This window comes from Convolutriloba macropyga, chromosome 8, assembly GCF_964194025.1.
Source record: "Convolutriloba macropyga chromosome 8, txConMacr16.3, whole genome shotgun sequence".
Taxonomy (NCBI): Eukaryota; Metazoa; Xenacoelomorpha; order Acoela; family Convolutidae; genus Convolutriloba; species Convolutriloba macropyga.
The window spans coordinates 15,278,369-15,292,779 of record NC_134475.1 but is presented as its reverse complement, the minus strand read 5'-3'; the positions used below and the strand labels follow the sequence as shown (position 1 = coordinate 15,292,779).

General features: G+C 38.3%; 1 protein-coding gene across 2 annotated transcripts in view; it reads left to right on the top strand.

Annotated features, from left to right (window-relative positions):
- LOC142344504 (tyrosine-protein kinase HTK16-like) overlaps window positions 1-8,588 on the top strand; it is a 102,960-nt gene extending 94,372 nt beyond the window's left edge. For both annotated transcript variants that reach the window (XM_075396205.1, XM_075396203.1), the window contains 4 exons: window positions 2,182-2,486; window positions 6,438-6,623; window positions 7,331-7,549; window positions 7,886-8,588. In XM_075396205.1, the coding sequence (XP_075252320.1) occupies window positions 2,182-2,486; window positions 6,438-6,623; window positions 7,331-7,549; window positions 7,886-8,515 (1,340 nt within the window). In that variant the 3' untranslated portion in view covers window positions 8,516-8,588. The remainder of the gene's footprint in view (window positions 1-2,181; window positions 2,487-6,437; window positions 6,624-7,330; window positions 7,550-7,885) is intronic.
- The last annotated feature ends 5,823 nt before the right edge of the window (window positions 8,589-14,411 follow it).

Sequence of the window (14,411 nt, the reverse complement as noted above, 5' to 3'; positions counted from 1 at the left end):
TTTTTAAGTGTGTAGCAATTATAATAATCCTGTTGGACTTTTTTGAATGCAATTTTTTGCTTGACTGATTATTCTCGCTTGACCCAGAGGGCATTAGGTTCTCTTGGAGCCTTCCAGCTCACTAGTCTCAAACTATGAGATTTACAGAAACTGTTTTGGATACTTGAACTTATGGTGTGAAGGCGGTTCTTAGAGGTTGCACCCCCCCCCCCCCCTCGTTTACCCCCCCCCATAATTTTGACGTTTGACACGTGACTTAGCTCTCTCAGTTGCAACTGAATGGATTTTAAATTCTTTCGCGCATTGAATTACGCATTGTAGTGAATACGGTCAAAATAGCAGATAAAGCCTGGCAATTAAGTCATAGTGCATTAGGTTATTAAAGCTCATTAATTGCTCTCAAACAAAGTTTGTTACAATTATATTAGTCCTGCTGGTCTTCTTCATGCGATTTTTCGCTGGACCGAGTTTTCGTCTGACCCATTTTACTTTTCGTCCTCAAAAATGGGATAAACAGGTAGCGCCCAGCGGGCATTTAGAGCCTTTCGCTCACTAGTCTCAAAGTATGAGATTCTCAGAAACTGTTCTGGAGACTTATACCTATGTTGTGAAGGGCGGTTCTTAGTGGTTGACCCCCACACATTAGCTCACCTCTCTTCCCCCACCCCCCATACCCACCCCTGCACATAGTTCAAGCCGTAAGGGCCCCGTGCACCCCAAGGATCCCCTACCACCGTTGCCCCCCCCCCACTGTTGCACTACCCCCCCCCCCGCTGCGCTCGCCTCACGCCCCTTCGACCCTTCAATTAAGCTTAAACTAGCCTCACTTAACCTTGGCTAGCTACTGACAGAGCCAAGCGCTCGCCGTTCGTTTGAGAGCAATTCGCTCGACGTTTGTCGGTTATGGTATTAATCCTGTGGTCTTTTTTTTGCAATTTTTCGCTTGACCGATTTTTCGTCTAATCCATTTGACTTTTCGTCCTCAAAAACGGGATAAAAGGGTAGCGCTTGGAGTGCATTAAGTTCTCTTAGGGAGCTGAACCTTACTGTACTCTAAGAATGCGATTAACCAAAACTGTTTTGAGGAAACAACCCTACCCCCCATTGCTTGACCACCCGCTCCAACCCCCCTGCCCCCACACACCAACCCCCCCAACAATTGTATTGAAATTAAGATAAATCAAAGTTTCATAATAGTTTTTCTTTGCTTTAGTTTTAAGTAGATGCTATTAATAAAATTTTTGACCAATTTCCGCTCATTTTGTGTTTTCGTAAACATTTAATAAACATTCAACCTAATAATATGGTTCTTGATTAAACACCTGGTTTATGAGGTTTTTCGGGGCTCTTGGGTTTACTGCAGTTTTAGAGAATTAATTTTTAAAGTTAGTTTTGAGAATATAAAACTTTAATATGCAAACTCCAAATTCAAATCTGGTATGCTTTATTTATCTATTTCTGCTAGGCTGTGTTTAGCAGCCTCCTTTAAAATTGTTTCGGTCAAAAATAATACTTAAGAAAAACAAAACAAGTATTCGTTCCATCCTCCTTTTCGGTTTATTTGCTCTTATTGAATTTTGCAGTGCTTTTGAGAGAGTACTTTTAAAGAAAAATACTTCTGCCTTCCAAATCTTCTTAATATTTTATATTTGTTTGGTTTTTCTTATATATTCTCTAGCGGAGTATTGTCAGTTTTTTTTAGTTTTTAAAGAAAATATGGCACATCAATAATGTCTTTCAAATGACAATTGCGAACTGTTCCTTTTTAAAAGTCTGTCTAAGTGAAATTAAAGACAAGATGAGTTGATATAGCGCAGTCAATAGCACTTAACGAACTGTTGAATCTTAAAAAAAACAGCTGCATTAGCGTAGTATTTCCATCTCCCTTATTCTTGTTCCAAGAACAATAGTGGAAGGCGCAATTATTGTTGATTTGTCTGAAAGTAACATCCTTTGTTCAATTTTGGTTTTTACACCACTGAAAGAAAACTTTTCTTTCTGCAGTGCCCAAAGAAATATTTTGCACGAATGCTATCGTTTTTATGATGGAAAATCAATTATATGTGCTGTCAGATGCGACTGTGGGAAAATTCTCTCATTTGCCCAGATTTACTTTTTGAGATATTTTGCGCAGAATTTTGTCCTCATATCATTCCGATCCTCAACAATTATGTTTTTCAGGTCGAACAATCGGACAGGGTGCTTATGGTGAAGTTGTCCAGGCGATCTGGACTCGCAAAGGGTCCATTTCGCCCTCAGCAGCGAGTATTGCAAGTCAAGGTGGTAGCGTGCCTAACAGTCCTATAGACATGTCAACTTCGTGTGCTAATATGGCGTCTGAGAACGTGGCAGTTAAGAAAATCGTGGCTATGAAAGATTCGAATTGTCAACTTGATTTTCTATCAGAAGTAAGAGCTCTCTTCTCTATCAACCATCCTGGCATTGTGAAGCTAATTGGAATCTCGTTCGGACCACCTGTTATGTTGGTTAGTACTACATTTAACTTACCTGTTAGCTACTACTATCAATAATGCTAAATGAGAACTTGAGCACATTTTCTACACCCCTAAATTAAATTGCCCCCCCCCCCCTGTCGTTCGAAAGAAATTCATCCGACGTTAGTCGGTGCGTGTTTTTGAATCCAATTGCCAACAATACAATTCCAAATTGATCTGATTTGCAAATGATGATTTACTGTTCGCAGTGTTTTTTTTCTTTCCCATTATAGAGTTATCATGAAACTATAGCTGACCCGTTATGCTGTTATTAATTGGTCTCAAACAAAATTTGCACCACTGTTGGCCCTGTTGGTCTTTTTATAGCTGCGAAGCTGTAAGCTTAGCACAGCTATATTGCGGTGCTCTTGGTTTTTTACGACTCGAAGAGGAGTATTGGTTTTCTATCGATCCTTTTTTACAGGAAATAGTTTTGTTCATGCGGCATTTTGACCTGAAGCAAAAGTGAGAAAAGTTGTCGTGGTGAACAGATTTTTTCAAAGCGAGAGAAGTTTTTTGATCATTCGCTGAGTTCAGTGAATGACTTTTTGACTTTGAAAAGAGTTTTTAAGAGACTGGCGCTTATAGCTAACAGTTTTTTTTGCCGTTTTTCGTCCATTTGGCTCAGTTTGTTACTTGTAATTTGGTTTTTTGTAGAAATAGTTTTTGATCGATGCTGAATTAATGCGTAAATTTATGGAATTGATAACGCAAAATTTTGCTTAGCCCTATAATTCTTTTGTAAAATGGGCACACCTTTCTCAACTTTTGAGTTAGTTTTTTTTCTTGCTTTCTTCATTTTTGGATCTTTGAGAGGACTTTTTTTCGTAACAAGCAGTGTATATGGCAACGTTCGTTTGGCATTTCTTGAATTAAACAACTCTTGAACGCGAGGTCTTATCTTACACATACTAATCCGTTCTTTGTGATTTTTGACCAATTTTTATTCGTTTTGCTAGTTTTTAGTTTTAAATTGTAAAAATATTCTTTCTGCACAGTCAACGGTTTAATTTCGTGTTCTAAAAATAGATATATTTTTTGACGTTTAATGATTGAAATTCAATGAAAATTTGTTTTAATGTATTTTTATATAAGTTTTAATATGTTGACCTTTTTTGCTAATCTTCAATTTCTCGAATCTCTGTAATTTTTTTCACTTTTTTATCTAGACAGAACGATGACATTGGAATGTTATTTAAGCCATGATCGCGAAATAAACATATGGACCTATTTTTTGATCGATAATGTGGAGTGTATTGGAAACAGGATGTAAAAGTCAATGCTTCATGTAAAAACTAAGGTCAAACGGCTGGACTAATCGAGGAGCAGCGAGAAGAGAGAGAGATTGGTTTTCTCTGCTTATCTGTTGAGATAGAGCGAGAAAAGTTGGTGTGAAAAAATTTTCACTGAAATTTTTTGAGCACGTGCGGTATTTTTTAAAGCAGTTTATTAGTTTTAATTCCAATTTTTTTTTCGAAAATGTTTCTCACAGTAATGTAAACTAGTTTGGCAGCAGTGTGTTTTTAGAAGCAGATTTAACCATCTGAAGCAAGTATTAAACTTGAATTTTTTCAGCTATTTTACCATTTTGCCTTATTTTTAATCGTTCTTCGCATTTTTGGTATTCTGCTTATTTTTGATGGCTTTTGCGGAGTTGTATGGTTGAAATCAGTTGTCCTGGTGGTTTTAGTGGTCTTGATTTTGATTAATACTTTATTTCATTTGTTTTTGTTGAAAAAAGTTTGCTGAGTTTGGGCAAATTTTTGCTGATTTTTGGATGTTTTTTTATGGTTTTCGCCTGTTTCTTCTGATCTTGCGCTTCTCGCTGTAATTTATCTCTCTTAATTCTTAGTTAAGAGTTATTCAACAGGCGTTGCTACTATGAGGTGACACTTCAAGTCTAGACACGGCCCTTTGCTCTATATTCAATTACAGAAATTTTTTTCAGGTTTTTATTTTGGCAGTTCCGAATATTCGTTTGATGTTTCTCTCCTGCGTTTTGGATGAGTGACCAATCTAGCAGAAGACGCCATAAAAGTTTTATGGCCGAATAATTTCGGGAAGAACCTTGAAGAGTGCAGTTTACACTTAAATAAATTAAACATTTTTCTTTCCAGGTTTTCCTTTTTTGTGCAATTGTTGTTTACTAGTTCTCAGTCAATTATTGGATGGGGGTCTGTTTAGTACTTCTCCGTCATTTTTGATGGGTATCTTATTACGAGAAAACTAAATGAAAATTTTGGTTTGATTAATGGTTCGGACATTGCTTTTAGAATTTGTAGAGATCTTTTTTTAGAGAACTTCGATTTTGACCCTAATGTCCTTTCCCATTCTTTGAGTTTCTGCTTGCCAACTCATTTAAGAAGTTGTCCTTCAATCGTTTTTTTCTGAACTACCTGTTTTACGGTCGTTTACCAATATTTTTTTGGAGTCTCAACTGAAATCGAATTTTATCAGATGATGTATCAGTTTCTGTCAGTTACGTGACTTACCTCTCTCAAAAAATGACTTTTGCACTTTAAAACTTAAGTTTAATTTGAAGTTTAATATCAAAGGAAATTATATGTACAGTAAAGGTCCCTAATAAAAGACTTCTGGGGATTGAATTTTTACAAGCTTTATTAAATTATCGCTGAATGTTTTTTACCTAGCTTTTTTGAGCGGCGTCAATTTTTTTCAATTTGATCTATCTGTTTCTGTCTCTATTATACGGCACGCGAGTCTATTCTTTCGCAGCTATTCCAACCACCTGCCGGCTATGTTATGCGATATTTTGCGTGATCAATATTTCGGCTGATAGATGTGACTTTTTGGCCTCGAAAATGGTTAAACGGGATCATTTTAAAATGGTCGTTTCAAAAATGGTTAAACGCTCTCTCCGTGGGGCTCTATACATTAGATGTCAACTAAGGCAACCCCTCGTAAGACGTTCGAGAGCAATTATTCCGACATAGACGGCTATGTTTATGATAGTGGGTTCTATTGGATCTGGTTCCACTGAGCCGGGGCGGTGGACTGGAACTGGATTGAGCTCAATTTTTGTAGCCAGTAAACTGTGCTTCAACATTAGTTTTATAAACTCATCACCATTTCAAAAGGCTTTACTCATGTGTTGACTTCTTCCTGAAATTAAATGTGATGTATAAGAGCCTCCCGTGTTAATTTTTAATAGGAGGCTTTCATATCGTATGATAAACTATTTCAGATTTTCCTTGAAGTTTTTTTTACTGCTAACCGAAGCCATTGTGGTAATTTATTCCACTTTTATACATTTGACGAGCAATCAAGCGAGTTTTCATCATGCTACGGTTGTTATTTTGCATGATTTAATAAAAATTGTTCCAGAGTTTTGGTGACGACTCAAGTTTGTAGCAATTATATTAGTCCTGTTGGTCTTTTTAATGTGATTTTTCGCTTGACCAATTTTTCGACTGACCCATTTGACTTTTCGTCCTCAAAAACTGGATAAACAGGTAGCGCTTAATTGGCATTAAGTTCTGTTAGAGCCTTTCAGCGCACTAGTCTCCAAGTATGCAATTCACAGAAAATTTTTTGCAAACTCATACTTATGGTGTGAAGGGCGGTTCTTAGAAGTTGACCCTCCACACATCAGCCCACCCCCTCCCCTAATCCCCACCCCTGCATATCTTTCAAGCCGTAAGAGGCCCGTGCAGCCAAATACCCCCTCCCTCCGTCCGCCACTCCAAACTGTCCCCCCCCACGGTGCACACACCCATCCCGGTGCGCTCACCTCACGCCCCTTCAATTAAGCTAAAGCTAACCTCCCTAAGCCGTAGCTAGCTTCTTACAGGGCCAACCTCTGGCCAGTTGTTTGAGAGCGCGTTAGTCAGTTACGTTAGTCGGTTATGTTCATTTTGTTGACGTTATAGATGTTTTTTACTCTATAATGGAATTTTGCTCCTTAGATTTGTTCGCTTTTAGATAACTGAGCTGGTGAATGGAGGGAGTCTATTGGACTATCTAATTGACAATGGAGATGCAGTGACACTGCAGCAGATGGTAGCATGGAGTGCACAGATTGCAAGACCCATGGCATACTTGGAGTCAAGGAAACTCATACACCGAGACCTGGCAGCCAGGAACATACTTCTGAAATCATACAAAATGGTCAGTCGAGATTGCATCAGTAAATAACTTAGCTATGACAGGACAGCACTCAGGCCTCCATGTTGGGGGGGATGGTTCTGGCCTTAATACTGCAATGAGACAATGGTGAACTCAAAACAAGATCAAACAAATGACCAAACCAATTGTATAAGGTCAAATATTGAGGAGCCTTGTATTCAAAGTTTTATAGGGCTTTGGACCTCAAATTTCACGTTACAACTATTTGCCACCAGATTAGGCTGTATTTTAGATATTAGCATAGAAAAGTCAAATATGTGAAGTTTAATTGACCAATTGATTAAAAACTGGAAACTTGGACCTGTTTGTTGGAATCTCAATTTGATGTTCATTGGATTAAAGTTGGAGAATATAAGACACAATAGGGCTATATTGACGCAGAAGTATGTTTAAATTGGATTGACTGTATTATCTACTGCGAAATGTTTAAATCGGATTGACATCAATATTTTTTATTTCTTTCACAAATTTGTATCTCCATGTATTTTGCTTAGAATGGGTCCAAGTATTTAGATTTTCTCGTAATACTTGCGATTTTCTCTTCAAAAACGGACAAATTTGGGACTGAAATTTTCGAATATATTGAAAATCCATTATCCAGAAAAAATTGCTTGGCATGTTTTGCTTAACGTTCCTGACTACTATTAAGATTTGGATTACGTACTATATTGATATTGTTGGTGTTGTAGTGCAAGATCTGTGATTTTGGATTGAGTCGTATGGTGGGGGAGGGGAAGGAGTACTATGTGGCCACCAAGGGGGGAAAGTGGCCTCTGAGGTGGTATGCACCCGAGAGTGTGAACAGATGGCATTTCTCTTCAGCCTCAGATGTGTGGTCTTTTGGAGTGACAATGCACGAGATATTCTCATACGGGGCACAGCCTTATGGAGAACTCACTTGGGAACAGGTCAATTGTCAAAAATATCTCTCAATGTCCCCACTGAACAATTTTTAAATTAGCATGTGGAAACCAACAGAATAATGCCTGCTTTTGCACAAATTATTGAGGCATATTTTATGAATTTTAGTAGCACAACTCGTTTAAGAATCGAAGTTGCAATGTTCGTGTACATTTGGTTTTCATAAGTACTGATTTATATTCCTGTAGTTCCTGTATCCGTTCGTGAGACAGGTTCTATGATACTCTGTCCATTATTTTTCATAATTCGGCGTTGAACCTGTACAGCGAGGGCCACAAATTGCGAAATCCGTGTCGGGAGGTGAAATGGATACATTGTTGTAGGTGTTCGATTTAATTGACGAAGGACAACGACTGGCCAAACCAATCGGATGTCCGGATGCGATCTATCAAATTATGACGTCATGCTGGGAGTACCAACCAGCTGATCGACCTTCCTTCTCTGAACTGAACGCTTTGTTCATGTCCAACGAGTTCCTCTCGGCTTTCGCGATTCCTCCAAAGACAATAACTGACCCGTTGTCCCCGACTGGTAGAAGTAATCCTGGCTCGCCCAGTAAGAAAGTGACAATTAATTTGAGTAATGTAAATAGCGACGAATCAAACAAGTCTGCTCAAATTCGCGGGTCGAGTTCATTAGCTCAATCGTCGTCCAATGAAAGCAATCGAAGTGGCAATCAACAGGTGTTCAATTGTGATTACACCACGGGAAGCAGCAGCGGTTACGGCAGTTTTGTTAAATACGTGGAAACTTCGGCAGTAAATTTAGTCGAAGCTGAGGTATATGATACTGAAACTAATGTGCCCATTGAAAACTTAAACATTGATGAATGCTCAGAAAGCAGTAACTCAGACTCAAAAATGTGCAATGCAACTGCAGTTATAAAACCTCCAGATAAGGTTGTTAATAAAGACAGTTTAGCCAAAATTAAACGTCCTTCCAAATTCATATAGTCTATGTCTTGTAAAAATTCGCGATAGTTTAGCCGTCAAGCATAATAGCTACTTAATTTAAATTAATTGTTTGCATCTATTTTTCATTACAATTTGAGTTGAAGTCTTGAGTTCAATAATTGCTTCTTTTTTGATGGCCGACCTCATCTTCTTACCCACCTACTATAGCGGTCCTATTTAAAAAATTCAAACAATTTGAATTGTATTGGGGCGCTGTAATTTTTACGACTCGAAGAGTATTTTGTTGCTGTTTTTTTTGCCGTGAGTTCTATTTGTTCGAGTGTTTTGATCTAAAAAACAAAAAGCGAGTAAAATTTGCATTTGGGCTAATTTTTCCTGCGCCAGAGAAGTTTGATCACACGCTGCATTGAGTGAGTCACTTTGAAAAGTGCTTTTATGGTGATGGTGTATACAAATAACCGTTTTTTGTCCATTTGGCTGAATTTTCTTTCAGTTTAGTTTTTTGTATCAATAAATTTGGGGCGATGCTGAATTAACGTGCAACCCTCAAAATATGGTACAGTGTTTTTGAGGGCCCAATAATACGTTTCACGTGCAAATTGGGCATCTATTCATCAATTTTCAGATTTTTTTAATTGCTTTATTTTTCAATACTTGCGCAGACTTTTTTCAAACAAGTGAGTGTAAATGGAAACTTTTCTCCAATAATTCATTCAATGAATGCATCTTAAACGCGAGGTAACGGAGTTTAGTGGAAATACTGTAAATGTGTGCCTTTTTATGCAATACTTTTGCATAACCTTTTTTTTCTGGAACATTCTTTCAACTTACTTCTTGGGTGACGTTTTCACCCTTGACTTTGATTTTCTTGAGTGATTTGAACTGCTCCCTTTCAGAACTTCATTGTGTTTCCAAAGTAAACGATTTTAAGCCAAGTTAATGCGTGGACCGCGTAGTGCAGAGGTTACTGCCACCGACTCTCATCCGAGAGGTCGCAGATTGGAACCCCACTCTGTTCTGCAGTTTTTGCATAATAAAAATCTCTTTAGATTTATGTCACCTTCTAAGTTGTTTACCTAGTTGTTCGAGAGGAGTTTGTCCGTTATTATTCTGGTTAAGTATAAATTTTTTCACCACTAGTCCGATATTTGAGTGTTTTTGTCCATTTTCTTAGACTTGTTTTTATTATGGTGTCAATTACTGGAAAGTTCTTCTGTGCAGCGCCTAGGATTTAAACTTCGTGTTAAGCATAATCAAACTTTTTGGACTTTAAACATTGCAATTCTGTGAAAACATGTTCTACAAAGGCTATTTTAAGAATACTTCTATTTTTTTGCAAAATCTTTTATTTCATTTTGTCAGACTGCTGATTTTAAATTTTCTATTTCTCGAATGCTACATAATGGATCCAGCATTCTCCTAGGTCTTAGTTTTTTTCGCTTTAAAGTTGCAAAAAACTATATGTAGAGAGAATGTTTCCGTCGTAATTGCTGTGACACAAAAACAAAACTTTCAGGGTTTTCGGTTCCTATTTCTTTATTACTTCAGCTAAGTTTCCAAAAAAATTAACTGACCTATGCTTTCACAATGGATCTTTCGGGTCGCAGATTTAATTGCAGAGTTCTACGTGTTTGTTACGATTATATAAGATAATTTTTAAGCTCGGGCGATTTTCCGTCCATATCCAGTATTTCTCCATACTAAACGTTTCAGCCTTTTCAAAATTAGATGTGATTTAGATTTTTGCTGAAAAATTAAGATTTCTCTGAGTTTTTCCTTGACATTTATGTCATAAGTTTGAAAACCTGTGCGCTTCTTCTGTGGTTTCTGAGTGATGTACGAGTGAGCTTTGGGTTACGGGTGAAACCATGTTCAGGGGTTAAGAATGGGGTGAAGTAGGAGGGGTGAAGTGATAGTTGGGGGGTGAATTTGAGAACCGTATTTCACACCATGAATTTTAGTCTCTAAAACAGTTTTGGCTAGTTACATAAAATCTAGAGAGCCGAGGGGCTCTAAGAGAACAAAGTGCCTGCCGGCAGTTACCCGTTCATCCAGTTTTTTTTGTACGGAAAGTCAAAAGTGTTAGACAAGAACCGATTTAATAAAAAATTACACTAAAATGCGACCGGACGTCTGATATAATTGCTACAAACGTCTTCTGAAAGCAACTAAAAACATGAGAATTTAACCGGGAATATAGGGTGTTAAGCGAGGGAAAACTAATAACTCGGATATATGGGACTCTTTAATTTCTGTTGGATTAAATTCTTGACGTGGAGTTAGCATTTAATTTATAAGAAATTGGAAAATAAATCTAGCTTTAATATTTCTGTTTCATTGTTTTTAATGCCTTTGGCCAATAATAAAAAGGACTCAAGGGCTGTGAAGTTTTTTTTATTTTTCCTTAAAAAACTTGCTTGTTCTGCAAAAGTTTTAGAGACTTGCATTTCTTACATATCCCTATTTTAGCATCAGTTGTTGTTGTTTTCCGCTTTTTATGTTTTCCAGATCTTTGCTGCTCCGATTTCAATCCTTTTTGACATTTTTCCAGGCACAAAAAAATTTCACTTCAACGGCTTTTATTATTTCTGCTCTTCGCAGGTGTTCAATGTCACAACTTCGAAATTGATAGCTGATGTGCTAATGTTGCTCCTATCGTTAACATGTTCGTTCACTTTGCCTAGGCAACCCATGAACACAATTGTTCTCAAAAAACTCCGCTCAATTTAATAAGAGGAGTTAGATGTAGCTGTTTCACCCAAAATAAAATAGATTGTGGATAATTCAAAACAGCCTAATTATCCCCAAAAACTATTCATCTTTCCATCACATTCTAAATGGTATCATTTAGTTTCCAGGTCTTAATCTTTCTGTAGATGTAACTATGTGCACTCTTTTTACCCATAAGGTTTAGTTTAAATTTTAGCTGCCCTCTATTTTTATTGGCTTAGTCAGAACAAGTTCTGCTCCGGCTCCCATTTAAAAATTCATGAATGTTTTCAAGGGTATGTTGATTTTGTAATGCTTTAATAAGCTTTAATTAGAACTACATTGTTCTGGAGAACCTCAGCATTGCACAACGTACGAACAGTTAGCATCTGATTCGGATGAAGTTCGCGGTGTTCCGGCGTTGAACAAATTGATTGCTCGCAGTGCGCGTTCGATACGGGTAACTATTCGTTTCAACCATATTGTGTAGCGGCATTAATTTTCTCCACTTTTCTTGCAGTGCAACTGTTTTGATACAATTTTCACCCAAACGTAATTATTTAAACTAGGACGGGGCGGGAGTTTCAGGGAATTTAAAAAATCTTTATCCTGGCCGAAAACGAACGAGATCTAATTAACAAAATTAACCCTTCAACCAGTGTAGAAGCAGTCAGCAAACTTCAGGTACCACAAGCGGAAAAACCTCGCTGCAACAAATTTTAGTTTAAGGGTGTAGAAATCCGTCTTTCGAGTATCAGGGATATGCGACTATAGTACGTGAAAAAAACGGAGGTGGCGGGATAGCTTCACTTTGTATGGAGGGATTCAGTTTATAAAAGTTAGTTATCACACGGTATTTAACTCATTGTGACCAAACTTGGTAGGAAGTATGTGCATTCTTTGGGTCAAGTTTCTTCGTTGACATTTTTAGAGAAATTGCTCTATGGATGCAGTGGGGGGACTTTAGACCTCCGAAAAGGTCTAATTTCTTGAACTGATTAGTTGACCGATTGATAAATTGGTAGCGCCAGAAGTTTGATACTGCTTTTGTTTCAGTTTCAGTAGCTTGAATGGAAGTCAGCAATGTGTAAAGAAGGCCTTCAGGTCAACTGATTGTTCATTTGAAGTCATAGCAAATTTTATGTGAAAAAGGCACATCAGCCGGAGTGCTTAGCAGTGTTTTGAACAAAATCATTGTTCCCGCTCTTTACTACGTTGTGATTTGTGTAGTTGCTAGGAAGGAGTAACTCATCGCTGCCATTTTTGCTGAATTCGAGTATAAAAAGTACCATAGTAAGTCTGATATTGTAGTGGAGTTAAAACTTAAGTAAAAAATAGAGAATAGAACCCGTCGTAAAGTAAAATTGGCTCTTCTTGAGAGAAGAAAGATAGAGGATAGAGTATCGAGAGCCAAGGACGAAAGATTCTTGTGACTTATATTAGATAACCATAAATTTGCTTGTTTGGTTCAGTTGGGAAATTGTGTTTTTTTGATAAGTTTCAAATTGATTGTTTATATTGAATTAATTTTTCTGTGATTAAAATCTCGTTGATTCAATCCTGAAATTGTTTACCTAATCCAGCAGATTAAATTAATTTACCTTTTGCGCAGCTGAGTAAATCATAGCCGGAGAGAGAGCAAGAACTCGGTAAATTGTGAATAATTTTTGAAGAGAACCTGTCTACCAAAAATAAACCTTTCGTGTCGGGTGGTTATCTTTCCCCGGTTATTAACCTGTTCTAAATACGAAATTCTACAGTGGTGGGCTCCGGGGTGGGCTAGTTCTCTTCAGGTTAACTTACAACGCAATCAAGTGAGGAGAACAGCTGAAGTCCTGTTCAGAACGAAGCTCAGCGGACACTGCGAAATAGAATGAGAGACAGCTTTTTTTGGAGGCTTTGGTTGTGACCCAAAACCTGTTGGCAGTTAATAAAACGGCTGACAGGCCCAAGAAATTCCCGTCAGCGTCGTTCCCCAACTAATTTTCATGGAAGGCCCACTTCTCCTACCACATGGGCAAACGTGTCTGAACCGATGAGCATGTTCGAAGCACCAAACCAACTCTTCTGGTTGGTTGGGCAACGCAAGAGTTAAATGCCATGTCCCGGCACTACCGTGTCCCAGAGCAAGACCAACGAGCCTCAATTCTGCCGAGGATAAAGATCTGCTTTGACTCTAGGATGTTACCCTACAGAAAAACCAGCACAACAGGAACAGAGTTCAAGAATTTGTCCGAGGGTGAGAAAGAGGACATTCGCAATCACCAGACATAACATGAACCGTACATAGATGAGCTGTTTGACCTGGAGGTACAGGAGTTGCTTATTCGGGAGGATCACAACACTTTCAATGATGCAGTTGATGGAACCCTTAACATCAATTGAGGGTCCAGTTGATAGTGCGCCACGTGTTGCAGCTGATTGGGCCCACAATGCGATCAGTCGAGGATTCAGATTGAGGCAACGCAGGCGGTTGGCAACCACAAGGTAACTTCAATAAGCAGACCAGTGTGAGGTGAGACATTATGTTCAAGCTTTAAGCGGCCACTTGGCGACTGACACGATGAAGACGGACATGGACGAGATGACGAGATGAAGAAGCAAGTGAAGAATCAAGGGAATGTACTGAACCCAAACTAAATTATTTAAACTGGGACAGGCCGGGAGTTTCAGGGAATTAAAGAAAATCTTTATCCCGGCCGAAAACGAACGAGATCTAACTAACAAAATTAACCCTTCAACCAGTGTAGAAGCAGTCAGCAAACTTCAGGTACCACAGCTTCACAGACCACAAATTGAAGTAAAAGGAGAGCCAGACAGTCAAATTGGAACCATAACGGTCACAGGGGAGTTCGAAGGGACTCCAATAGAAATTTTGATGGACACAGGATCTTCTACCAACATGATAAGATTTTCAGCTTTTGACCAACTTAGAGGAATGAGAAAACAGATGCGATGGCTTGGACTCCTGGAAGCAGCCGACGGATGGTACGTAAACGTTTCAGGATCAACTATAATTCATCTCAAAACGGGTGGTATTGATGATGAGTATCAATTCTCTTAAAAGAGGTGCTTAAAAACGAAATGATTCTTGGACTCAGGGATCTACAAAAACATCACTGTGTTATCGATTTGCAGAAAAGCCAGTTGTGTACGGACCCAGTAGAGCCAGTTTTGGTTACCTCGATCAGCGGGAAGTTCTGGTGATCCGCGAAGAAAGATACCA